Source organism: Mirounga leonina, unplaced genomic scaffold (assembly GCF_011800145.1).
Source record: "Mirounga leonina isolate KUSES-001 unplaced genomic scaffold, KU_Mleo_1.0 Mir_128, whole genome shotgun sequence".
Lineage (NCBI taxonomy): Eukaryota > Metazoa > Chordata > Mammalia > Carnivora > Phocidae > Mirounga > Mirounga leonina.
Window position 1 is genome coordinate 35,048,994 of NW_023270320.1, and position 25,671 is coordinate 35,074,664.

At 41.9% G+C, this 25,671-nt stretch overlaps 2 protein-coding genes across 4 annotated transcripts in view; one reads left to right on the forward strand and one right to left on the reverse strand.

Moving 5' to 3' along the window:
- Positions 1-25,671, reverse strand: part of MCPH1 (microcephalin 1) — a 248,745-nt gene that overhangs the window by 62,302 nt on the left and 160,772 nt on the right. The gene's annotated exons all lie outside the window — the stretch shown is intronic.
- Positions 10,072-25,671, forward strand: part of ANGPT2 (angiopoietin 2) — a 54,099-nt gene continuing 38,499 nt past the window's right edge. Inside the window, exon 1 of one of the 2 annotated variants that reach the window (XM_035004313.1) lies at positions 10,072-10,749. In XM_035004313.1, coding sequence (XP_034860204.1) covers positions 10,465-10,749 — 285 coding nt within the window. In that variant the 5' untranslated portion in view covers positions 10,072-10,464. The remainder of the gene's footprint in view (positions 10,750-25,671) is intronic. The other variant, XM_035004314.1, reaches the window with a different exon arrangement.

Below are 25,671 nucleotides of genomic sequence, written 5' to 3' on the forward strand. Positions count from 1 at the left end.
CTGGGGCCCCACCTTCATGGAGGGGGTGCCTCTCAAACTCTCCACTGGCAGGGCCTTTGTCTCCTCGCCCCACCCTCTGGGCCCTGAAAAGGGAGGTTCAGGTTTGCCATTTGCCAAATGCTTTGAGCGCAAATCTGTTGAATATTCCACTTGATTCCTTTGATCTGTGGCTCCACTTAAATTTGGGCCAAATTTATTTTCTATTTTCTATTTATTATTTTATTTTATTTTACTCTATTTATTATTTTACTCAGCATTTTTAGTTGTTTTATTTTTATTTTTTAAGATTTTATTTATTTATTCATGAGAGACAGAGAGAGAGGCAGAGGGAGAAGCAGGCTCCCTGCAGAGCAGGGTGCCTGATGTGGGTCTCGATCCCAGGAACCTGGGATTATGACCTGAGCCAAAGGCAGACGCTTAACTGACTGAGCCACCCAGGCATCCCACATTTTTAGTTGTTTTAAGTGGAAGAGTCAACGCCAACAGCAAACCAATCCCATTCTCAGAATCCCCATAGCCCATTAGTCCAGAATTCCTACTGATTGTCCCTCTCAAGTCTTCTCGAGCTCCAGGCTCCGTAACATCTGAGCTGCTTGGCTGCGCAGTTTCTCATCTCACTCTCTTCCAGCCTCTCTTCCACAGGGCACTGCAGGGGCCTTTCAAAATCAGATGACTCTACTCCCTCTAGAAAACACGCCCGTGGCTCCAGGTTCTCTCAGGGTAAAATCCGAATGCCTGAGCCCGACTCCTCAGGAGCTGATTCCGGGGGGGACCTCCAAGTTCACACCTTCCCTGAAGTCTGCTGAATCACATAATTCCTCTTCAGTTCTGTGGTCTCATACTTACTACACATGCTCTTTCTTGGCTTGAAATGTCATTCCCTTCACTTTTGGTCTCTATTTCGGAGGAGGGATGAGATTTTTTTTTTTTTTTTTTTTAAGATTTTATTTACTTGACACACAGAGAGAGAGAGCACAAGCAGGGGGAGCAGCAGGGAGAGGGAGAAGCAGGTTTCCCGCTGATCCGGGAGCCTGACATGGGGCTCGATCCCAGGACCCTGGGATCATGACCTGAGCTGAAGGCAGACGCTTCACCGACTGAGCCACCCAGGCGCCCCACGAGATTCCTTTTTAAGTAAGTGAAACATTTGGATCTAGACACTCACTGAAAGTACTCTTGGCTGCTGACTCAGACCGCATCTCTACTCAGGAGCCTCCCACGTGCAGTGCTCCTGCTCGGAACTGCCCAGAGCCACCAGGACAGGTGTCACGGCTCTGTCCCCGTGTGACAGAATGTGGACCCTTCTCAGCAGACTGTAGAAAAACTGCTGCAAGGATCAGGTCTCTAAACTCACCCCTTGCAGAGACAGCACAAAACTCCAGTTTTTCACTGTTGCTATGGCACACACTCATTTTGGCAGAAACCTGATCACCAGACGATACTAAAATAGCTTCTAGCTCTGTGTGTGATAAACAAATGCTGAAAAGTATTTTTCACCGTGTGTGTGTGTTGTGTGCACGTGTGAGTAGGTGTTAGACTTCTGCATATGGTGTGGGGTTCTCTTGCCTTCAAACTATAATGAAAGCATTCCAGGCTGTCTATTAACTGCCACTGATTTGTGCCCTTAATTGACTGTGTGTCATTTCTATTCGGGACTGTGATAAAACATGGATGGTCTTGCCTGTTATCTGTTATGAGGCCAGCAGAGGGAGCGGGTGAGTACTACCGGTGGATGTGCTACCTGTATTCCCATAGAGGTACCATCTCTAGCAGGTGTCTGTTTTAGTTTTTATTGTAGTCAAGAAAGACTTCTTGACCTATAAGTAAAAAAGATCACTGAAATATGCATCAAGATTTTGGGGGAAAGTAAGTATTTCTTTTTGTGTAAATATTCTACTAGAAGAGTGTTAGGACTTTCATAAACCACTGTTGATATATATATATAGGTGTGTGTGTGTATATATATATATTTTTTTTTTTTTTGAGGGAAACAGATGCCAGGAATTAGGTATCTTAATGCCACCATAAATGTCCTCTCTTTACAGGCTTTGTACAATTTACTTCCTTTCATTTTTTTTTCTTTTTAATCAGTCTTTCTTTGAATTTAGATACTTTCCTTGAAATAAAACATTTTGGGAATATTAATGGAGCACCAAAGAAATTGAGATAGTGTTTAAGACAAAAAGTGGAGCATATACATATCATATTATTAGGAGAGAATTAAATCATCAGTTGACAACCATACTTAACTTGACCAAGGAACAAGAATGGCATGGAGTTATTTTTATAGGCTTTAATGCAAACTGCTTCCTTTTATGCATAACTATTTGTTTTATTTCTAATGTAATTCTTTAGAAACTATATATAAGTTTTCAAAAATGAGTTTTTATACTTATAACTCCATAATCAAGCCTAATTTCCCACAGGAAGATTTTCTTATATCAAGTCAGTCAGGCAGACAGGAATACCAAAAGGGGGTCATGTGCTTTTTATTTTTTTTACTTCTTTGACATAAGCAAATTTATTTATGTTAACCTATAACCAAGAGAGATAATATATCTTCATGTAAATAGCACATATGACATTTTTATCTCTTATTTTAAAAGGTTTCTCATAATTAAGATAAAAATTTTATAAATTTAGATTAAACAAAGATTAATCAAGATGGCATTAAGCCACTTTCAAAGGAAAATTCACTCTGAGAGAAATTTATATAGTCCTTTAGTAGAATGGTTATGACAAAGAGACTGGGCACATTTCCCACAAGCAAAGAATTTGAATTCTCTAAAAACATTGTTTAAATGGATTTAGGAGCATTTAACAAAAATTATAAGCCCACCTCAAAATCTCTAATGAACCACTGTGTTAGTCAAAGGAAAGAGTCTATTGACTTTATATTGGTCATGGGTATAAGAGTAATCATTGACATAAATCAACTGAAAGAAAATGTTTAGCATTTTTTTTCTATGGGGAGAAAACAGGACACAGAATTACTGGCAAAAATATTATCAGGCTAATGCACTCATCTACTGTTTTAGAATTTCATCCACTGCCTTTTTAAAGTTTTGACTTGTATCTTGACCTTTTGGGCAATTTTTTTTTTTTTTTGATGAGAAGATAAAATACTCCATAAAAATATTAGAGAATGAAAATATTTTAAAATCAAACAGCATTTGAGATAACTTTATATAACAGGAGAATTATATAAACTAAAACATTCCTAAAAATTCAGGGAATTTATGATGAAATCTTAAAAAAAATAGTTACTTGGATATTTTCCAAGGCTCTAATAAATAAAAAGCTTTTTCTCTTCAATCTTTAAAGCTACCTATAATGGACAATGTGGCTTTAAAAAAATCAGCATTCCTTAGCAGACGCTATGCTGGTTCACGGCAGTGCAGACTATAAAAGATTCGGAATCTTTTAAGTTTCCTTAAAAAACGATCTGTCCTCTCTAAATGTCTTCTGGATGGCATTTCATAGCAAATGCTCCACTAAGCTAGAAGGAATGAGTATTTGGTACCTTTTTAATTGAGCTAAGCTGAGTAAGAACGACAGTGACCTGAGAGTCACGTGAAAGAGATTTTTCTGCTATGATTAAGTCTGATTTTTCCATCGGTATAACCTTCTCCCCAAGAGCCTCTGCAGCCCTCCATCGAACAGAAGTGGTGCAGCTGCAAGAAGACAGGTAATTGTCACAGATGAGGCTGATGCTATCTGGGCCCCTGCCCTTTGGTCCCAGCGCTTACTCCCTCTGCTCTGCGAATGAAAACAGGTCTGGTAATGCAGGGGAAATGGCTGTTTCCCAGGAAAGGAAATTGCCTGAAAACACATCTGGCAAAGGGCTTTTTCTCCTTCTCCGGCAGGCAGATCCTTATTTTAACAAAATATACATTTCCTCACCTTCCACAAAGGTGAATTCTCTGCAGCCAGTGCCCCCATTCTAAGTGGGGGGCATTTAATTTGTTCTCTAAATATAATGGGCCAGCTATTTTATGTCACATGCTACCTATATTTAATTGGATGGGAAATTGTGCTAACTAGGCATCATACCTCATTTCAGAACTGTGTGTATTCTAAAAGGTAAATCATCCTCTTCTAGCTATCTACATTTGATGAAACTAAAGAGGCAAAGAAAGGAGAAATCAACAGTTGGTAAAGCCAGGAAATTGAGAATGTAGCTAGAATGTATGTATAAAGCTTAACTGATGCAGTTAGAGAATCGGTGGGATTTCCAGAGATTCTATCCTAAGCTAGTTCACACAATTTGATTTTTTAAGTCTGCACTGATGTGTGCACTTCTGAGAGGACCTCCCCTGCTCACGGACACCAGAGGTCCAGGATACTGAAGCAGGCACCTGGTGGGCTCCACACACGACCCAGGAGTTCCAGCTCAAGATGACCAAAGGCTGCGAGAAGTCTCTGGCAGTGAAATGGAGTCCGTCCCTGGGGATGTGTATCTGTGCTGCACAGGGGTGACCGCCAGGATGAAATGGCCCTCCGAAGACATTAAAGCTTTGCCATGTTAAAATCAGGGTAAAAAATCATTGCTTTAAATTCTCCTTAAATTCATCACCATTAATGGAGAAGAAAGGCCCAGAGACACACTGGGCTGAGGGGATTCTTTTTTTTTTTTTTTAAATTTTATTTTATTATGTTATGTTAATCACTCTTTGCAACAATGGGGATGGAACTAGAGGGTATTATGCTAAGCAAAATAAGTCAATCAGGGCTGATGGGATTCTTATCACCCCACTTCACTGAGCCTTGATTTCCATGGCTATCCTGGGGGCAAGACTTATCTTCCAAGGGGATGTGTGTGTGTGTGTGGGGGGGGTGTTCACAGTTAACGCTTTTTTTTCTTTTCCTTCTGTCTTTATGGTAACTTGAAGGGGCCTTTTCTTTGGCTCTTTTTTTTTTTTTTTTTCCCCAAACCTCATGGCTGGGAATTACCTTTCACCTGCCAGGTTCGAGATTTAATGGTAGTTCAACATGATTAGGAACTCGAGAGAGAGGCATCACCAAAGTTTTTGCAAATGGCTCTAGATTCCATTTGTAGATAAAGTTCAATTCAACATATATTGAAATCGAGTAGAAATAGACATCTTCCGTGAAACTTATAAAGAAATCACTATAGAGGGAGCCTCCTTTTGGAAAGGTGAAATGCTGATTTCCTTCCCTCCCTCCCTCTCCTCTTTCCTCCCTTCCAGTCGTGCCTTCATCTTTAGCTCTCCTTCATTACTATTTACAATTTGGAAATAAAAGTAGTAAAAATAACTTTCTCTAACAACAATTTTATGTCTGCTGAACTTTCTAATGGTTTTCCCTGTGCACTGAACATTAAATTGTACATAAACATGTTGACTGATTTTATTTAGCCAATTTTTAAAAAGCCAGGGAGAGGGAGGGAGATGGACGAATGTCTCCAAAGCTGTTCCTAGCTCTGGCATGCCAGGCAGGCGCCTCAGTGTCTTGAGTGTGCCTGTCCGCCTACAAATGGCTAAAAATTGAAACAGGGTGTCTCCAGCCTCATTTATTAGGGTATTTCAGTTCCGCAAGTCCCTCCTATAGCAACATAGCACTTTCCAAAAATTAAGGCCACATTGGCCAGGGGGCAGGCAGTGCTGGGACGAAAGTGTTCTGCTCTGGGTGGTGGTGAGCAGAGCGGGCGTGAGACAGCTCTGGAGGCTCTGGGCAGATGGGACAGCTGAAGCCTTAGGCTCAAAGGGTCAGCAGATGTGGGAGATCCGTGTGCCTCTTAGTACCTGAGTACCTTCCATGTGTTTTCCAATCAGGGATGGGCTTCTCAGAGCAGACATCTGCCAGGTTCACCTACTGGGATTTTAACAGTTCAGAAAGCTACACTCCCCCCTCTCCCTGGACTAGTCTGTCCCACTTCCATCCCTTAATTTGTCCAACAATTTAACCATCCAGTTAAATCCTGAATATTAAACTGGCTCAACTCTACAATAGAGATCACATAGGCCGACTCGAAAATTCTGTTTGGCTATCCATGGCTTGGGGGCGGCCCCACTTTGCGCTGTTCCAAAGCTTGTATCCTTTTTTTTTTTTTGGTTTCAGGGTCCCTGAGACATCATTCAAACAGAGCCTAATGTCTGAGATCCTCTGAGATGGCTCTGGGTGACCTGGGCCTCTCGAAGATTGTGGTAGGTCAGAGTCCATGATCCAGACAGAAGTGGATGTCCATCTACATTGACCTACATTTTGGGAGGGGACAGCGAGGCCACGAACAATGGGAGATCCTCTGGCATTTCCCACACATTAGAGCTTTCGTTCCACAGGCCAAACTGAAGCATGGTCAGAGTTCTTTGTCATGCTGACCTCTTCCAGCAATAGGGAAACGTGGTGGTTTCTCCGGTGCCATCAAACATGATTTCCCTTGTTATAGAGCAAAATGCAAGGAGAGCTTGAGACAGTTCTACTGAAAATAATGGGAGCCTCCAAAATTTCAGCTGATGACATACAGTATGGGGGAGAAAACAAACATTATTAAGAAAATAAATAATGCCATGCACAGCTGTCCGGCAGAACTGTTAGGAAAAAAAATGGTTGGGCAGGAAGGCAGCTTTTGGGAAGGCTGTAATAATATTTCTCATCTCATAGCTTCATCTGCCTTTGCTATCCCATCGGCAGGGCGCTGAAGAAAACTCAGCATTCTCTTTGAAAACGCACAGTTAACAACAGTTCTGAGCAGCACAGTCAGGTCTCATTCAGAGTGGGTGGGGATCTGGGCTGGGGCAGGAGTGGTCACACAGCTACCAGCGGACCACCCCCATGGGCCCCTCTGTGGCCAAGGACAGGAGGGTCACCTGTTGCTCCTGTTCTTCCATGAGGCTCCCCAACCAGCTCTGCCTCTTCCTTCTAGGCCCTCCTTCTGGCTCCCCTAAGTTACTGCAGGGGCCTTGCATCTGCTTTACACCGGAGTCCGGTTTCTAAGCATGCCTTCCCGGCCTTGCATTATAGATCCAGCTTCAAAGTGGCGCTTTCTTTTTGGTCAAAGGTTCCTGCCCCTTTCGCAAGTCCCTTCTTCCTGGCTGGTCCCATGCTTCTCAATTCTTTAAGAAGCCACGCCGGGATCTGAGACAGGGGAGAGTTGCTTGTTTACATTGGCTGTGCCTTTAGAATGGCCTCACTCCCCATGTCCCATCCCCACCCCGGCAGACTCTGTTAGGTTCTAACTCAGGGGCAGCAAACGGCAGCCCTTGGTCTGGTTTAAATGGCCAGGGAGCTAAGAACGATTTTTATATCTTTAAATGGTTGAAATTCACATTTAGGGGTCCACAAATAAAGCTTGTCTGGAACACAGTCACCCTCCCCCATCCATGGACTGTCCACGGCCACTGTTATGCTACTAGGGCAGAGTTGTGTAGCTATGACAGAGATGGGATGGCCCGCAGAGCCTCCAATATTAGGCTATCTGACTATCTGACCCTTTACAGAAATAGTTCGCCATCCCCTGGTCTAAGCAGAGCTTCCCCGCAACTCTCCGGTAATAATTTCCATTTAGGAACCTACAAAGAGCTGCTCGGTGCACGTTCTGACCTTGAAGGGACAGATAAGAAAGCATCCATGTCACCGCCTGGGGGGTCAGTGCCCCAGCAGCAGCATCTCCCTCTGGATGCCCCCCAATCCCTCCTCTCACCCCGCCCTATTAGTTTATGGGTCTCCCTCATTCTCGTCTGAAGGGCAAAGCGCATTATCCATCCCCAGTACCCAGCAGAGGGCCTGATACAAACCAGCAGACTAGAAGTACTAGCTGTACAACCTCTTCCGGCAGCTACCTTTTAAAACCACCCCACTTGCCTGGAAGGCAGATGAATGATTTTTCAAATGGGGAATACCCTTAGACCAAGCACGGTGTATGTACCCTATGTTTCTGCTTCCCATTCAGAGGATAATAACACAGTTGCAATACTTGATGGTGGCAGAGGTGCTTCCCATTGAACAGAAAGTACTGACAAAGAAAGGAATATTCGGGGCACCTGGGTGGCTCAGTTGGTTGAGCAACTGCCTTCGGCTCAGGTCATGATCCTGGAGTCCCGGGATCGAGTCCCACATCGGGCTCCCTGTCAACAGGGAGTCTGCTTCTCCCTCTGACCCTCCCCCGTCTCGTGCTCTCTCTCTCTCATTCTCTCTCTCAAATAAATAAAATCTTTAAAAAAAAAAAAAAAAAGAAAGAAAGGAATATTTGGACATGACTAGTCTACATCATTTCAATCCTAGAAGGCACTACAGAGAAAGAATCATTTTGTTTTCCAAGTGAGCTGAGGCTTAGAGAAGTTAGCATCTTCAAACCCAGGGCTTGTCTTCGGAGCCTACACGCCTCCCCCTACAGTTACTAGTGTGAATGGGCGCATTTTCTTTAATTTCTTCCTTCGGTGGAAACCACAGACCAGAATCATGGTGGAATCAACCTCTTCTGCTCTAGGACCCTCCCCGAGCACAAGTGCTAGCTTTCCCAAGTGACAGAACCCTCTGGGAGTCTGGCCAAGTCTATGAACCCCTTCTCAGAAAATGACACGTGCGACTTTATTCGGACATTAAGTAACAAGATCTGGGGGTGAGTCTGATGACAATGTAGTGCTGAGTGCAAGCGACAGCTTGAGACACTGTACCAAATCAACTACAGTTTCTACTGATGAAAAAGCCACAGACATTGACCACTGTTGCTTATGACCTATATCCATAGTTAAAGAGGCTATATTTCAGTTACAGTTTCGTGAAGAATGAAGACATATTTTATGCTGAGGTTCATGGATGCCTTGAATGGAGCTCAGGTTAAGAACCCCGGCTCTAGAAGTAACCTGGGAGCCAGTCCATGCACAGGAGGGATGTTTTTAAAGGTCTAATTAGGTCTCTTGAAAACACAGGTTTCAGGAAAACAGAATTCACTACACAAATTCCATGAGCACCCAAGAATTAAAATCATAATTCTAGAATGCTCTGCAAGCTGCTCGTGCATGATTTAGACTGACTCTGACTTTCATGGGTAGAGTGGTCTGACAAGTCAGGGTGCAGATATGCTTCCACTGACCGGGAAGAACAGAGCCTGTGCACTGAGATACAAACAGACCGTGGCTAAGATTCCAAGGCTTTTCCCCTTGCACACTCTGGCTGGTTAGCATACTGTTAATCCCTAAAGTATTAAGTTTTAGTTATTAAAGGAAGTCACCCAGGGGACTGACAGAGCCATAGAATTGAAATAGAAAAATCTTGGGAGTTAATGCAACCCCGGAATTTTACAGATAAGGACAGTAGAGCTCAATGAAGAAAGAGAGGTGATGTGCCTGAGTGCAACACAGAGTGGGGCTGATTTAACTGATACTGGAAAAAAAAAAATTACAAAATGATGGGATTTGAGCAAATCCTGACCTGAAACAGAAAAAGTTTGTGTTCCTCCCTCACCATCCTCTTATTTAAATTCTGATTTCTCTGTGTATTGTAATTTGACGGACCATTAATCTGTCCAGTATATTTTACTTTGAATATTGAAGTGGATATTTTGTGTAAAAGATGAAGTGTCGGAGCTCAGAAACTTGTTTTCCCAACACAATTTAATGAAGTGCAATCTTCCTCTCTGACCCTTTTATAAGCGAAAATTTTGTGTATGTAGCTAATAGTTCAAAAATCAAGAAATACCCATGAAAACTATTTTCCCTATGAAAAGGCAGAGAGTTTACAAGAGCAAGACTTCTTCTTCCTCTTTGTTTGTAATAACAAAAATAAACCAAAATCCTGACATATTTGTAGTATTTTTATTCCTAAAGGAAAAAACAGGAACTTTCATTGTACTTTAAAGTTATTACCCCAGATATTTTACCAGCTAAGCAATGTGAGATCAGTCTCAGACATGAGAGACCCGCTGCTCTCTCGAGGAAATGCTCAATTAGGGTGGTGCCTCTGAAACACTCAGGGGTCCTGTAACTGATCGGTTTTTCCCAGAGGGTTCCTGCAGCATATAGCCCTGGTTGAACAGCACACATCATGCTCGGATTTTTCCTGTTGCCTGGCTAGTGACCCCCCTACAGGAAGATAACAGACACGCCAGGAGGGCGGAGCAGCTTGCTACACATGTCTGGCTGCTCTTATCAACTTATCATATAAGGAAAGGAAAGTGATTGATTCGGATCCTGACACCGCAGAATCTGGAGGAAGAGAAACAAAGCAGCATTAACGCCGGTCTGTAAAGTGAATACAGCCCTCAGGAATGAGCAGGGTTATTCTTTCTACTGCCATCTGACAGTTCACTGCAGGACCGACCCACCGGAGGGAAGACAGCATTAACAATCAAGTTCCTGCTGGAAAGGGAGGGAAGAGACTCCCACTGATGGTCCTTAAACCATGGCCGCAGAGCCCCGCATCTGAGAAGGCAGCTTAGGACCGGGATTCCCATGTGCCTTCGAGTTTGCTAAGCTGCTGGTTTATTACCAAAAGAAAGAAAGAATGTGGCAGATTGTTTTCTTTACTTTGAGCTGTGATCTTGTCCTAGCCTCAGCCTATAACAACTTTCGGAGAAGCATGGACAGCATCGGGAGAAGGCAGTATCAGGTTCAGCACGGAGCCTGCAGCTACACTTTCCTCCTCCCAGAGACAGACAACTGTCGCTCTTCTAGCTCCTACGTGCCCAACGCCGTGCAGAGGGACGCACCACTAGATTATGATGACTCGGTGCAGAGGCTACAAGTGCTGGAGAACATCATGGAAAACAACACTCAGTGGCTAATGAAGGTAGGAAAAAAAATCATTTTTACTTGGTGAACAGTTGAAGCTAATAAGATCAGCTTGGTTTTAACAGCCAAAGGCAATGAGCACAGGAGATAGTTAGATGGTGGCTAATACCTTCGAATGAATTATCATTTCTTTTATTCTATCCCAGGGTGTAAATTAGTTCAGGGTGGGAAGTGAAAAGGATTATTTGAGAAGAATGCCAGAATCCACAGAGAAAGAGATCTCCGAGTTCGGAATCTTTATTTAATAAAGTAGGGAAAGTGCACTTCTCTGCAAAACGTGTAGGCTGTGTTGTTTGTGTAAGTGGTTTAAACTCAGTAACACCCCGTTACCAGGGATGTTATAAACTGGTTGCAGGCAAGTGGGGTCGGGGGAAGCTGTAAGCAACAGCGGTGCCGGAGCCAGGAGCCAGGAAAAACGTGACAATCATGCTAATTACTGAGACATAACGGATGGAGTAAAGTGCTTTACCAATTTCCTGAATTTATTTACTAAAATAGACTGTGACTCTTGGTAAATGGAAGGAAATTTAATAAAGCAGACTTTACGTTTCTCAGAACCTGAGGGCTTTACCCTGAAGGGTTTGTCATTTTGTAAATGGGGTAAGTTTTGCAAGGGTCTGAGGGTCTGTCCGGCACCCAGCCCCTTAGCTGCAGCCGCAGGCTGTGAAGGTCACCCACGTGGGACGGGTGCGCAGGGCATTTGCTGCAGCTGGTCATGTTCGCAGGGCTATCATGATACACAGTTTCACAGACATTTCAGTGGGGGTTTAACCCAAACAGGATATTGAAAGCTCAGTTTTTCTTTCACAAGTGATCATTTTCCTCATGTACATGTGGGGGCTATTTCTACAAAACCCAGTCTCCCTGAAATTTTTCTTGACATGGACTTTGTATATATATTCTAAAGGAGGCTTAAATTGTGGCAATAGACTAATCATTAACTATTATAATGACAGTACATCATGGTGCTTACACAGTACAGAAGGTAATTCACTTCATTCAAGACCTTGCCCCAGAAAGAATTCTCAGCCTTTCATTTCCCCATAAACTTTGTTAGGATACTTTATCTTAATCTTAGAATAGATCGTAGCTCCAAATCTGTGTTTCTCATTAGCTGTCCTCTTCAGAGAGGAAGGACCAAGTTACGACTGGCGTCTAAGCCGGAATGAATGAGCGCCCTCAGCACTGCGTTCGCTGAGACCAGAGTAGCCGCCGCAATGCAGACACAGAAAACAACAAACGCCCACCAGGAAGGCCTGCTGTGTAATACTCAGCTCAGTACTAATTATCTTTGAAGGCACTAGCCCTTCTGGGCAAATTCTCCCCCAGGTTTTCCTCTTTTCCAAAGAAGGTCCCCGGGGTGTGCACTTTTAAAATCTTCAGTAATTCATACATGTACATAAAAAGAAGCTGTTCATTCACAGATGGAGTTTTATAAAAAGTACATAGCAACACAGGTTCAAACACTTGGAAGACAAAATACGTGGAAGACAAACTGCATCCTAAATGCCTGCTCACTCTGACATCCTATTTCATTTTAAATTGTCATGCTTACGCTGAACCACGTCCCTACATCCACAGTGCGGTTATGCCAGGGCTAATAGCCACGGCGAGAGATGAAAGATACATCGTACATAGTAAACATCCTAATCTGCCCGACTGGTACATCCTCTCTTAAAATAAACAGTCAAGAAACCTGGAGGAATGTTTTGCCAAATGCAAGATTGTTAAATTGTATTTGCTTAATGAAGCCCACAGTTAGTATACCTGAAAAACTCCATGGTCAAGGCTCATATTTCTTTCTTAGATAAACAACCCCCTTCTCTTGGACCTTTGAGATGCTGTTTAAAGAAGGAAAGGGACAAGAAATTCTACATGAAGAGACTAACATTTTTTCCTTTCCCGGTTCAATTAGTCAATATTTGAACAGTGGTACAATGGCATTTCTAGATTCTTTCTTTAGCTATCTGCTAAATTATCACCAACAATGATGTCATGTTTATCTTTTCATCGGCTCAGCACCTGATCACCTGGCCTATCTGGGTGATGTGCACCTGAGAGTCTGTGTTCACTCACTCTGTTCACAGGCTTCTCGTTTGGGAATGAAAGCAAAAAAAGCAAATATGAAACCTGTTTAAAGTGGTTAAATGTAACCTCTCTGCTTGTTTTTTATTGCTGTGTTTTGTCACCTGTGATAATAAACACTGCTTTTCTCATAAGAGAGAAAATAATATATAATGGGATGATAGATAAGCCACAGGATTAAAGGTTCAACACCACAATCTAACACATATTGCTAGACTATCCCAGAGAGAAAAAGCACAATTCCGTGTTTTTCATTGTTTCTCATAGTTCCTTTTCTTTTTTTTTTTTTAATAGTTTCATATTTCCTTTCTTCCCCTGATCAACACTAAAAATTAGAGGGGTCTGTGGGGGGTGGCAGGGTGGGAAACCTTTAAGATTTTAAGAAAACTTGTTAAGAAGGAAAATAAGACCAAGTTTCTGGTTAATTTCACGGCAGATGACTAGCAGTCCATCTCCTGAGTGGCTAGCATCCCCTAAGGAGCTTGGACTAAGAAAGCTGTTTTACACATCATCAAAAGATGCCACACTGCCCCTTTAATCTGCCAGGCAAAGGAAGTGTCAGACTTCTGAATGAGTGCAGAGTAATATGAATGGAACAATATAGGGAGGGCTCACTTTCTGCTCAGTGGTTAAACAAGGATAAGATAAATGCATGACAGTTTACCAAATACACCACGATGACCTAAAAAAAACATTCTAAGTCACATTCCCTTGCTAATCCTGCAACTATTTTAAACCTCTGCCCCAGTGATATTAAACTCACTTTATGAAAACTGACAAATAACTTAGAAAAGTGGATTTTATCTTGCCTGGAGACCAAATGTATTTTTTTTTCCGATAAGAGGAAATAAGGAAAGGAAATAAACAATTATTTCACACTGATGAATACCTCAAATTTATAAACAACTGCAAAGCCTATTGTGCTTTAAAACAGAACGTTTTGAAAAATAAAGCTAATGCCTATTAAACTGATGTAAACATTTCCTCTTTTTTTTTTTTTTTTGATGAAAGAAGTACAGGGTAGGCACTATAAACCTGAATCTAGATTTTTTCTTTCTCTAAAACTAATAATAATATATCCTTTTAATAAGGTAGGAAGAACTACTCTTCTTCAGTGGATGTATAGGGGACAATACACTTTTGCTGCTAAAAAGAAAATTGCTGTCGATGGGAAAAACCGATGGTGAGAGGTTCAGGTGCATGGAGACCACCGGCCCCTCCCCCATCCCTGCGTGGTGGGGGCGGGGAAGGTGGAGAGGGAGTGTGTGTGTATTTTGTCATGTGTGGCTGCAAAGCACTCCTTAGCTGTATATTCCAACAAACAAATAAACCAGAGCTTGGTTCACTAAGGAAAATTAAAAAAAAAAAAAATCCTGCCATATCCATAGCCAATGGCCCTGCTGCAGGACTGGAGCAGAACCACCGCTTCTGTGCTGTATCTGTGTATCTTGAATCATGAAATATGTGCTCAGGATTAGCAGCAAATTTTGTGCATTCAGACAAGCTGAATAAAGCCACTATTTCAGATGGCAGGGAGATGATTGCTACTGTTATTTAATTATATACTCACATCATTATAAGAAGGAATGAAGAGACGATTAAAGTTTCACTACGGGAAAGGAAGGACAACATATTTAAGTTTGGAAAATGCAGGTATAATATAATGTTTACTATGTATCATGTAAGATACATAGTACAATGTGTGCTTACTATGTATATTATATAAAACATACTAAATATTTAGTATACATAGTATATGTTGTTTATATAATATTTGCTTTCCAGGGTCAAGTAGTCTCTGCTTATTAAACGAGGCTTCTGGCATGCTGAACGATGTAGGCACCACACTATGGGGAGATGATTATTTGCTTGCAGAGTCTAGAACTAGGAAATGGAGCTGTACACAACTTCTATAATATCTTACTTCCTGTTTAGGCACTAGGTAATCCATAAAGTCTCCAAACTAAAATTTGAAAAATGGTTTATTTTCATCAATGTAGTTCTTTACAGTTTACAAACAGGTTGTGATCCAAAAGTTTATCTGTAAACCAGTGGCTGTAAACCAGGAATATGAAAGGGATAATGACCTTGTCAATGGTGATCCTATGCTCAGGCTGGCCCAGAGTGCTGGTTTTAATCTATAACTGAAATCTTGTGTATTTATAATTGAAAAACAACAGTTTCAATCAACCCTACCACCATATGGATAACTTACAAAAAAAAGCAAAAATGTTATGAAAGTTAACATATGGGCAATGTAAAATAAACAAGTCAAACCATTAAAACAGTAGAAACTAGGAAGTAAAATTCTCCCTCTCCCTAATCTTCAGCTTCCAGATGAGCACTTAAGAGAGTTACAGTAGCTCTTTACTGTAACAAATTTAATACGAAAACGTATGAATTTCCTTCTTCTTAAAATCTGTGCGGTGGCATTATACCACTGTGACATGATCAGAACCCTTGTCTGGACCATGAATGATGTGGAAAGAGGTCGACAGGTTTTATTTAGGGGAAAAAGCAAAATTTGGAAGACTGAGGCAAAGGAGATGAAGTAAAGGAGTGTGTGTGACACGTGTGCATGAGAGAGACAGAGATAGACAGAGACAGAGAGAGACAGAGCGAGACAGAGACAGAGAGAGACAGAGACAGAGAGATAGAGACAGAGGCAGAGAGAGACAGAGATAGAGACAGAGACAGAGAGATAGAGACAGAGGCAGAGAGAGACAGAGAGAGACAGAGAGAGAGACAGAGACAGAGAGATACAGAGGCAGAGACAGAGACAGAGGCAGAGAGAGAGAGAGAGAGACAGAGACAGAGAGAGATAGAGGCAGAGAGAGACAGAGATAGACAGAGACAAAGAGATAGAGACAGAGGCAGAGAGAGACAGAGATAGAGAGACAGAGACAGAGAGGGAGAGACAGAGGCGAGGGGGAGAGACACTACCCACAAGGGCTCAATCAAGGTAAGGAAAAGGGGCAATATTATTGCATGACTGTTTGGACAGAAGGAAGGTAGTTAATATTGCCCCATATTCTGGCCACCAAATGACACCATGGCCTGCACAGCACTGTGGATTTCCTGAATTGAGACCTAGAGGGTACATGCAATGAATCATGGACATGTATAGATTTTCCAAATCAGGTGCTCATAATTTGCAGAACATCTGTATTATTTAATGACAATGACAACTCTGCAAACTATTATCTCTCTTACAATATACATATATATATATATATGCTTCTTACATACATCTATACCTATAAAATTTATTTTTTATTAAACATAAAATAAGTTATATATATGTATCTATATATTCTTTTCACTACATCCTTCTTTGACTTGAATGAACCTGACAATAAGATTTTTCTCCTAAATTATTCTAGAATTCTTCTGATAGAAAGAGAGCTACTCAACTTCCCAGTCACACTTTTCTCACGAAAGTAGTATTAGTAATATAGTCATTGGGTGTTGCTACCAGGTAGCGCTGAATCACTTTAAAGCACTTTCCACACCTTAGCCCATCATTTTGTCCCAAGACTATCTCTAGAACACAAGCATGGGAGATATAATCCTATCTATTTTTAATCAGTTACAAACATGGGTCAAGATAACATTAATGTGCTTTGCAGTTTGCAAGTCTTGTATGGATTACCTAGAGAGGAAAACAAACACGGAAAGGCACGTACATCTCCCCCTTTGACAAAAAACAGAATTTTCCATGGGGCTGAAAAAACTACAGCAAACTGTTGGGAGAAGTGTGAATGAACATAAATATAGTGTTATTTCTTAGTCCACTCTACCCCCTCCTACTCCTTTTGGGCAGGAGCCATTAAAGTTCATTTATTTGTTCAACAAATATTTATTGAAAGCCTCCGTGTGTCCGGGAGGCACTCTAGCACTCGGAATAAATCAGTGAGGCGAAGTCAATGACCAAGGGTCTGGCCCTGGTGGGGCCTTGCTACGTTATAGACGGCACTGCGGGCAGGACGTGTGTCCCTAGGTAGGAAGCGCCACACAAAATAAGTGAGTGACAAGAGAAAGACCTGGTAAAGGAGATCCAGAGTGGGGGAGAGCAGGGGTGGAGCAGGGCCATGTTACCAGTTTGGTCACTGCACTGAAACCTCTTTCAGAAAAGGAAAATCAATGCAAACTCCTTCTGAATGGTCATTTTTCCTTGTCACCAAAGGGATACATGGTCATTATAAAAAACAGAGCATACAAAGGATGCACAGAAGATACATACTATGCATAATTCCATCATTCTGAAATGACCATCCTCAGTATTTAGTGCATATAGATGCATATATGTAGGATTATTTTAAAATGTGCTGTATATATTGTAATATTATATACACTTATACCTACCTGAGAGCTTGTATTTTTCTTACTAAAAATAAAAAAGAGGGGCGCCTGGGTGGCTCAGTTGTTAAGTGCCTGCCTTTGGCTCAGGTCATGATCCCAGCGTCCTGGGATAGAGCCCCGCATCGGGATCCCTGCTCGGCGGGGGGCCTGCTTCTCCCTCTCCCACTCCCCCTGCTTGTCTTCCCTCTCTTGCTGTCTCTCTCTGTCAAATAAGTAAATAAAATATTAAAAAAAAAATTAAAAAAAATAAAGTAGGTCTGAGAGGTTAAGAAACTTGGTTGACATCCCAAGTCAGCAATAAGTAATTGCCACCAGCTACGAGTCCCGCCTCAGACAAGCGCGGGGCAGGCGTTCCTGGGCAGACCTTCGCACCCGAATGCCAGAGCACATCAGCAGGCTTAGCACATGATGGCTAGGGAGCGGACAACCTCCTTACCCAATGTTTACAGGAAAGATGTGCCATCGTTTCTATATGAGAATGGTGCCAAACCTGCTAAGAAGAAAAAAATAAAAAGCAATTGGGAATATCTTGTTTATAAAGTAATTACTCAAAATTCTACTTTGTGTTTCAGAAGAGTAAAAACAAATTCTGTGATAGCCAAGGGGAGGTACATGTGCACATCCTCACACCCTGTACATACAGTAACAACCCTTTTCTGGATGTTACCTGAAGGCGACATCCTGAATTTCACTAACACTTGGAAGGTCAGACAAAATTCAGTCCCAGGAAAGTAATGTGTGACCTGCTCTGCCCTCTAATTCGATTTTAAAATCATCCAGCATTCTATAGATAGGTATCACCAAAAATACCTTGACGTCAGCATGGTATTAATGTTTAAAATGAGAAATGATCAGTGATCTGATGTAATCAAAATGGTAAAAAAAAAATTTTTTTTTCACAGATAGTGTTTTAGAATAAAAGTTTTCTACATTTACTGGGGTTAAAATGACTGTTTTACATATGCTTTGGCAATAAAGGGATGAACTCTCCTCCACCACCTGAACTCTGAGTCAGGTATGCTAGCTGTCTGCAAATTAATATTTTAATTAGATATTTCCCCATGAAATCACCTTTTTTTCTTATCCTCATCTTGGCACGCACCAGCTGATGAAAGATGTGAAACCTATTAAAATCCCCTGAGGAGTGGGCCTAATCCTTTTAACCATCATAGCTCCTTCAGCCAGATACAAGCATTATCTTTGCCATTCAACTAGAACCTAATTAAAACCTCCATGGGACCAGCCCCGGGGGGTGTCTGGGACGGTAATTGCTTTGCTCCAAAATCAGCCTCAGTCCTCCCTTTGAGCAACTTTTCAGAGCCTATGAATTGCTTTTGAAATCTTGACATTAACCTGACAACACTACAAAGCATTCGCATCCAATATTTAATATTTAAAAAACCAACAAATCAAGCCAACTAAGTATACACGTTAAGAATATAACCTGATATTTATTAATATGTCACGTTCCATTTTTCTGTGGACAATGGTGATTTTTAAGGGAAGAGATGTCAAGATACATAGGTCTTAGAAAATACATTATTTTATCATGTTGACACAGTTTCTTTGAGAATGCATCATTTTATATGTGAATATTCTTTTTTTTTTTTTTTTTTTTCGGTAGAGAAAATCTAAGTCTTAAAAGGAGGCAAGCATTCAGCCTCCCTATTTCTCAATGTTGTCAACATTCCGTGTAGGCCATATTAATACTTGTTCACATATTAGCTGTGTTCTCCATGTGAGGTTGACTTAATGCGCTGATTAGCCTGGTGACAGAACCTACCATCTGCATCGTCTGTCTTAAGTACTCACTATTCCAGGCTGGACACTGGCATCCTCATTACGATTGTTCCAGCAAATGCCAGCAATGAAGGGTAAACCTGAACTGTGCAGTAGCTTCTGTATATGCCCTAATTCACACTTGGTTCTAGGCTCAAGATGCTCCACCCTGGAAGTTTCTACTTTGGCAGCCAAAAGCACATCTTGGTAGTTAGGTTCAAAGCGAAAAGGAAAAAAAAAAAAAAATAGTGTCGTGAAGTTGTCTCATTTCATGAATCCCCAACAAGGAGGGCATACTCTTCGGTATAACCTTATGAATTGTGTGGGACTCTGTGAAAGACAGTGAGTCTGACAGTTTTTCTGTTCCAAGATGTGGAAGAGGGACATGGGAGCCACTATTCCCCTTGTCTGAGGAACCTCTGAGGAACAAGGAAGAGATGAAAAAACTGAGCCCACTTTAGGGGTTTCATTTCTGGCCTAAGCCAGCCCCAGAAATTCAACCAACCTAGAACAAAGGGAATGACATGTTCATGTTCTCCTGAATTTGGAATAAAGGCATTTTACGTGCGGGCATCTGGGCGGCTCAGTTGGTTAAGCATTTGCCTTGGGCTCCAGGTCATGATCCCAGTCCCGCATCAGGCTCCCTGCTCAGCAGGGAGCCTGCTTCTTCCTCTATCCACCCCCTCCCCAGCTCATGCTCTCTCTCTCACAAAAATAAAAATAAATAAAATCTTTTTTTTAAAAAAAGGCATTTTATACCAAAAGAAGACATATCTTGGGCACAACTATTCAGATTCAAAGAAATCTAAATATAAAATAAGTCATGTTTACATGTGAAGTCAATATATTATTGATAGACAAGCATACCTTTGAAGTTACTTTCCTGGGTTTTGATGTCTGCATGTTTATTTTTTATTTTTTTTTAAGATTTTATTTATCTATTAGAGAGAGAGAGAAAGAGAGAACACGAGTGGGGTGAGGGGCAGAGGGAGAAGCAGGCTCTCTGCTGAGCCAGGAGCCAGATGCGGGACTCGATCCCAGGACTCAATCCTAGGACTCAGTCCTGGGACTCTGGGATCATGACCTGAGCTGAAGACATAACTGACTGAGCCACCCACGTGCCCCTGGTGTCTTCATGTTTAGTTAACTATATAACCCATGCAATCTGAAGCTACAGAATACCAGTTTTTTATTGTTATTTCATTTGTTTCTCTGTATATGTAGTAAACAACTTTAAAGACTTATTTTTTAAGAGCAGTTTTAGGTTCGCAGCAAAATTGAGCAGAAGCTACAGAGATTTCCCATATGCCCACTATACCCACATACATGCATAGCTTCCCCCCGTTATCAGTGACCCCCACCCAGTGCTCCATTTGTTACAACTGATGAGCTTACATAACACACCATCATCGCCCGGAGTCCACAGTTTACATGAGAGTTTACTCTTGGTGTTGTGCACTGTAGGTTTGGACAAATGTGTCCACCATTACAGTGCCCTGCGGAGTATTTTCACTGCCCTAAAAACCCTCTGTGCTCCAGCTGTTCATCCTCCCCTTCCTCCAAACCTCTGCCAACCACCGATCTTTTCACTGTCTCCATAGTTTTGTCTTTTCTAGAACGTCATATAGTCGGAATCATGCAGTACGTAGCCTTTTCACTTAGGAAGTGACCTTTCTCTTTTTCTTTTTTTTAGCACGATTAACTACGTTTGTTTAGTGATCCCTTGCCTTATTTAACTAAGTTAACTGGCTAAAACCCCCACTGTGCACCTTCAGAAACATAAGGCAACAGCAGGGACTTTGAGGGATTATGTTTCAAATGGGGTAATGAATGCAAAATTGAGTTGGAAACTGTAAGAAGCTACACTATTGCAGGTATTATAATTATAATTAATTTTAGTAACAATACCAGAAACACAGTTAACAAGATCTGCACTCTTTCCCACATTCAAGATTATAAATTCACTCATTCTCATCAGGTTAAATGATCTGACCTCATACCTTTGAGTTGTACACCTCAAAGCGCATCTTCACTGTAAAATAATGAATTTCCTTTCAACACGGAAAAGGACCATTGCCAAGTGCATATGTAAAGTGTCTATACCATACGGCTGGGAGCCTCTCTAGAAACACCCTGCTCTGAAATTGTCCACGACCTCTTCTCCTATACCACCCTGCTTATGCGGCTCCATCATGCTCACGAATAAAGCTATGGGGCCCGTTAAAACAGTCAAAGGTTATTGTTAAGTGTATTTTTTATCACTTCAGCTTCCAATAAGTTATAAGCAATGCTGCCCTTCTAAGCGGGCATTCTGGAGTTAACTCGTCAACCCACATGTCTGGGTAAAAAAGATTCAAAATTCCTAAGAGGTATCATTCCTCTGGGCTCCTGTAAATATTTTCTCTGCCATTAGATTTGTGGAATCAACAGATACTATCAACTCTTGGTTGTCTTCTGGATAATTATAAACATTAGTCTGAAGATAATCGGAATATTCCTTTGAGTTTTATTAACTACAATCTAGTCTTTGGAATCTTGGAAAATTATTACATACAGATGTAGCTTAAAACTTCCCTAAGCAAACTGGTCTTCTTAATGAGAAATTCTGGTGCAAAAATGCTGCTAGAGAGAGGATATTTTGCTGAATAACATAATCAAATTCTGACCACAAGCTAATTATCTATGCTTAACCTTTGGTGCATGTATATGAAATTCCTTATTATTTTTAGTTACTAAGATACGGATTGTTAAATTCACTAAAACATTTTTAAAACTCATCCAGATTTAAACTTACTAAAGTGTTACTAACAGGAATTCCCAACCAGAATTGGTTTTAACCTAACTATAACAGTAAAATGCTCTTAAAAGCACTGATGGCTGGGATAATTGGGTTATAAGTTAAAGAATCAAGATTAATCAGAACACCATTCCCTCAAATAACCATTGGTTATTTTGTGATCTGTGATTAATTGTCCATATTTTCAACTATGGTCCCCTTCTGGGTTACAACACAGTAAATCCATATGCGCTTTTTCCACTAATTGGGCAATGTTTAATACATATAACCTATTCATTACTACATGACTAGCCTGCCCCAAGCCAAGAAGGTTTTACAGCAACACACAGAGTTAACGTATAGAATGCTCCTTTCCTTTACCCATCATCACCCTGAAATGCCATTACCATTCAAGTCAGTGGTCTCTGAATGAGAAAGAAGAAATAGTGAAAATATCTGTTGAATAAACAATTCTCTCTTAGAGCTGGAAACCTTTCTCTCTCCATTTCAGTTTTAAGGGATTCAAAATCTTAAGCTGGCAACTCAGGTCACGCACAACAGCCATGCAGATAAGCTAGCACCACTCACTCACCTCTTCAAAAACAAGGGGGCTGCTGGCTCATTACCATGATGCCAGCATCTTTCACTTGTTTGTTTAAAAAAGTCTACAGAGTTCTTGCAAAAACGTTCATGCAACAGCAGTCAGTACAGTTCAAAACAGAGAAAAGCACTTTCCCCCTTTGGTGGCGCTGTGTAGTCATTGCTGTACAATGAGAGGGGGCAGCGATTGTCATCATGATGGCAGCTGGAACGCGTCACAGGTATGACGGAGTGACAGCCCGCGGAAGGTAGATACTCTCTTCCCCCTTTACAGAAAAAACTCAAGCTCAGAGTGCTATCAGATGGTAACAGTGGGCAAAACCACAGTCAAGTTTCTTTATTTCAGAGCTCCTTATAATAACACAAATTTTCGAAAGATTTAAATGGAAGTCCACGCATCTTATTGTGTGGGTCGGGAGAGCTGGTAGGCTTTGTGGTGTTCGCCCGACACCTGCCATTCTGACACGACATAGGACGGTCACACGCAGAGCGTGCCCACACCGCAAGGAAGATCAAATACGGGGAAGACGGGAAACAGTGAGAAAACCAATCTGGGTGGATCTTCTTGCTGCCATCTTACTGCTGGAGATGTGCTGAGATGGGAAGTGACTTGCTGGGCTCCAGAGATACCAGGCTGCCAGCAGACCCAGTACATCTTCTTCCAAAGCCCTTCAATCAACGGCAGTGTCCCACCTCCTCCCAAGCTTTGCTTTCTCACTCTCAGGGCTGGAACCTACACTCATATGAATGGTAAAATCCACATGACTTAAACATTCATACGACACTGTGTAAGCACACACGGTAGCTGCCACCCTTTGGCATCAACAGACACACATGCATCGTAACAGCACGATGGCAGTCAGCGAAGTTTGGAGACAAACGGCACATACTTGGCTGTTTTCAGACAAAGGAAGGGATTCGTGAATAAGCAAGGGCAGGTGCTAAAGTCAAAAGGTAACTCTTCTATAGGCAGCCCTGTAGGAATAAGGGATGGGCCAAGCCTTAAAGAGCAGGAACTTATTCCATGCACACATACACACCGCTCCCCAACACGCGGATGGACAAGGTCAGCCCTTGCCTTCACATTTATTCATTTATGCAGCTGCATGAGACATGCCTCAGATTGCACTGAGCCACAGTCTGGAAGCAGATGCTCCTCCTATCCACCTACCGTCGAAGGTCAGTATTAGCCCAGCACTCAGTCAAAACGTCTACGCTATTCACTCACTCCATCTCATGATGGAGGCACTGTCCCACCACACATTGGCACAAGTAGGGTGAGTCTGGACAAAAGATACGAGACTGTATTTACATAACTTCTAGTATAGCATATTGTTATAACTGTTCTATTTTATTATCAGTTGTTCTGAATATCTTACTGTGCCTAATTTAGCAGTTAAACTTTATCATAAGTATGTATGTATAAGACAAAACATAGAATATATAGCGTTTGGTACTGTCTCTGGTCTCAAGCTTCCACTGGGGGTTTGGGACTGTGCCCCGCACAGAGAAGGTGTACTACTCTCTCTCTTCCTCCCAAGGCTAACCACCATTCTGCCCTCTGTCACTACAGGTTAATTTTGCTAAGTTTTAAATTTCATATTCTTTTTTGGCTCGTTTTATTACTTTTCTTTCTTTTTTTTTAAAGATTTATTTATTTATGTGAGAGAGAGAGAATGAGAGAGAGCACATGAGAGGGGGGAGGGTCAGAGGGAGAAGCAGACTCCCCGCCGAGCAGGGAGCCCGATGCGGGACTCGATCCCGGGACTCCAGGATCATGACCTGAGCCGAAGGCAGTTGCTCAACCAACTGAGCCACCCAGGCGCCCCTGTTTTATTACTTTTCTGATTCATCCATGTTGTTGTATTAAAATTTGCCCTTTTCCATTACTGTGTAGTGTTTCATTGTATGAGTATGACACAATTTATGTACCCATTGTACTGTTATAGATAGATATTTGGGTTCTTTTATGAAAGTCAACACTTCTTAATTGGACACACCCATGTACTATTTTTCTTGTACTGTTATCTTTGGAATCTATACAATTGGACTGACTTAAAGCTGTCTTGAATGATTTCTAAGACTAATCTGCCCTCAAATGAAATCTACTCTGCAGAAAATATGTTGAGGGGTGGTCTTTTCCTCTAGGTGTAATTCCATAACCTCCATTATCGGAGGTTAACAAGAAGATAGGGTGGGGATTAAAAAAAAGGGGGGGGGCCTGTCAAGTACCCATCCATCCATGACTTTCTCTGGCCTTTCCAATCTTCACCTCTTCCCTGACACCTTATTTTCCAGCCTCATCAGACAGAGATGGCTCCACACTTGACAATTTTCCAGATTAGAGCTTGTGTCTGGGAGCAGCACGGTTTTCCTTCTGTTTTCAAGTCTTTCTATAATAGCATTATGCTTCAGTTTGTATGAATTACGGTCATCCTTATGAAAATCCGTAAGGTGCACTTTCTGTGCCATAGCTCAGCTCCTTTATTAGTGGGGGCTGGCCTGAGCTTGCTTCTTGGGCAGTTATGGGACCACTGAGATGCATAGCACAAGGGCCATGAAAAACCAAGAGCTGCTTTTCTGATGTGGGACAGAGTAAAGCTCCTGGCCACTGGGGATAAGGGTTAGGATGAGGACGCACATCCCAGCTTTGAGTTCATCACTGTGATTTTCAGTAAATTTCCTAAGCTGGCATGAACTCTTCCCCCGAAGTCATCCATGCTCCAGGGGACTAGTGGTGCAAGGGATGAGGTCTACATACACCTGGAAAATGCCAGGATGCAGGACCAACATTTTGGACGAATCCTTTGCTTAAGTTCTAACTCTGACCTCCTTAGGCCAAGGTACTCCCAAAGTCACTCCAGAAGAGGGCCAAGATTCCACTGGAACCAACTGCTCATAATTTGAATCCCACAGAGCAGCCAAAACTCCAGTGTAGGTCCTTCTGCTGAGGGGATTCAACAAAGATGCTAAGCCACAAAATTTAAGCTGGCATTTAGACCACTTCAATTTGAAACCAGATTTCTACATCTGAGGGAAACTTTCAAGAATTCACTACCACTGATAAAATTAAACTGGCTTATAGGAGTCAAGACCAAATCATAGCAGCAACCACAGTGATTTCTGGTTAAAAAATGAGGGTGAGATGACTCATACTTTGATTGAAACAAACAAACCCTAACAATCGGAAAACCTCTGCTACTGCTCCTTTCTTCCTGTGTGCCCCCCACCCTCATTCCCACTTCCCGTGTGTCCCCTCACCCCTCATTCCCACTTCCCGTGTGTCCCCTCACCCCTCATTCCCACTTCCCGTGTGTC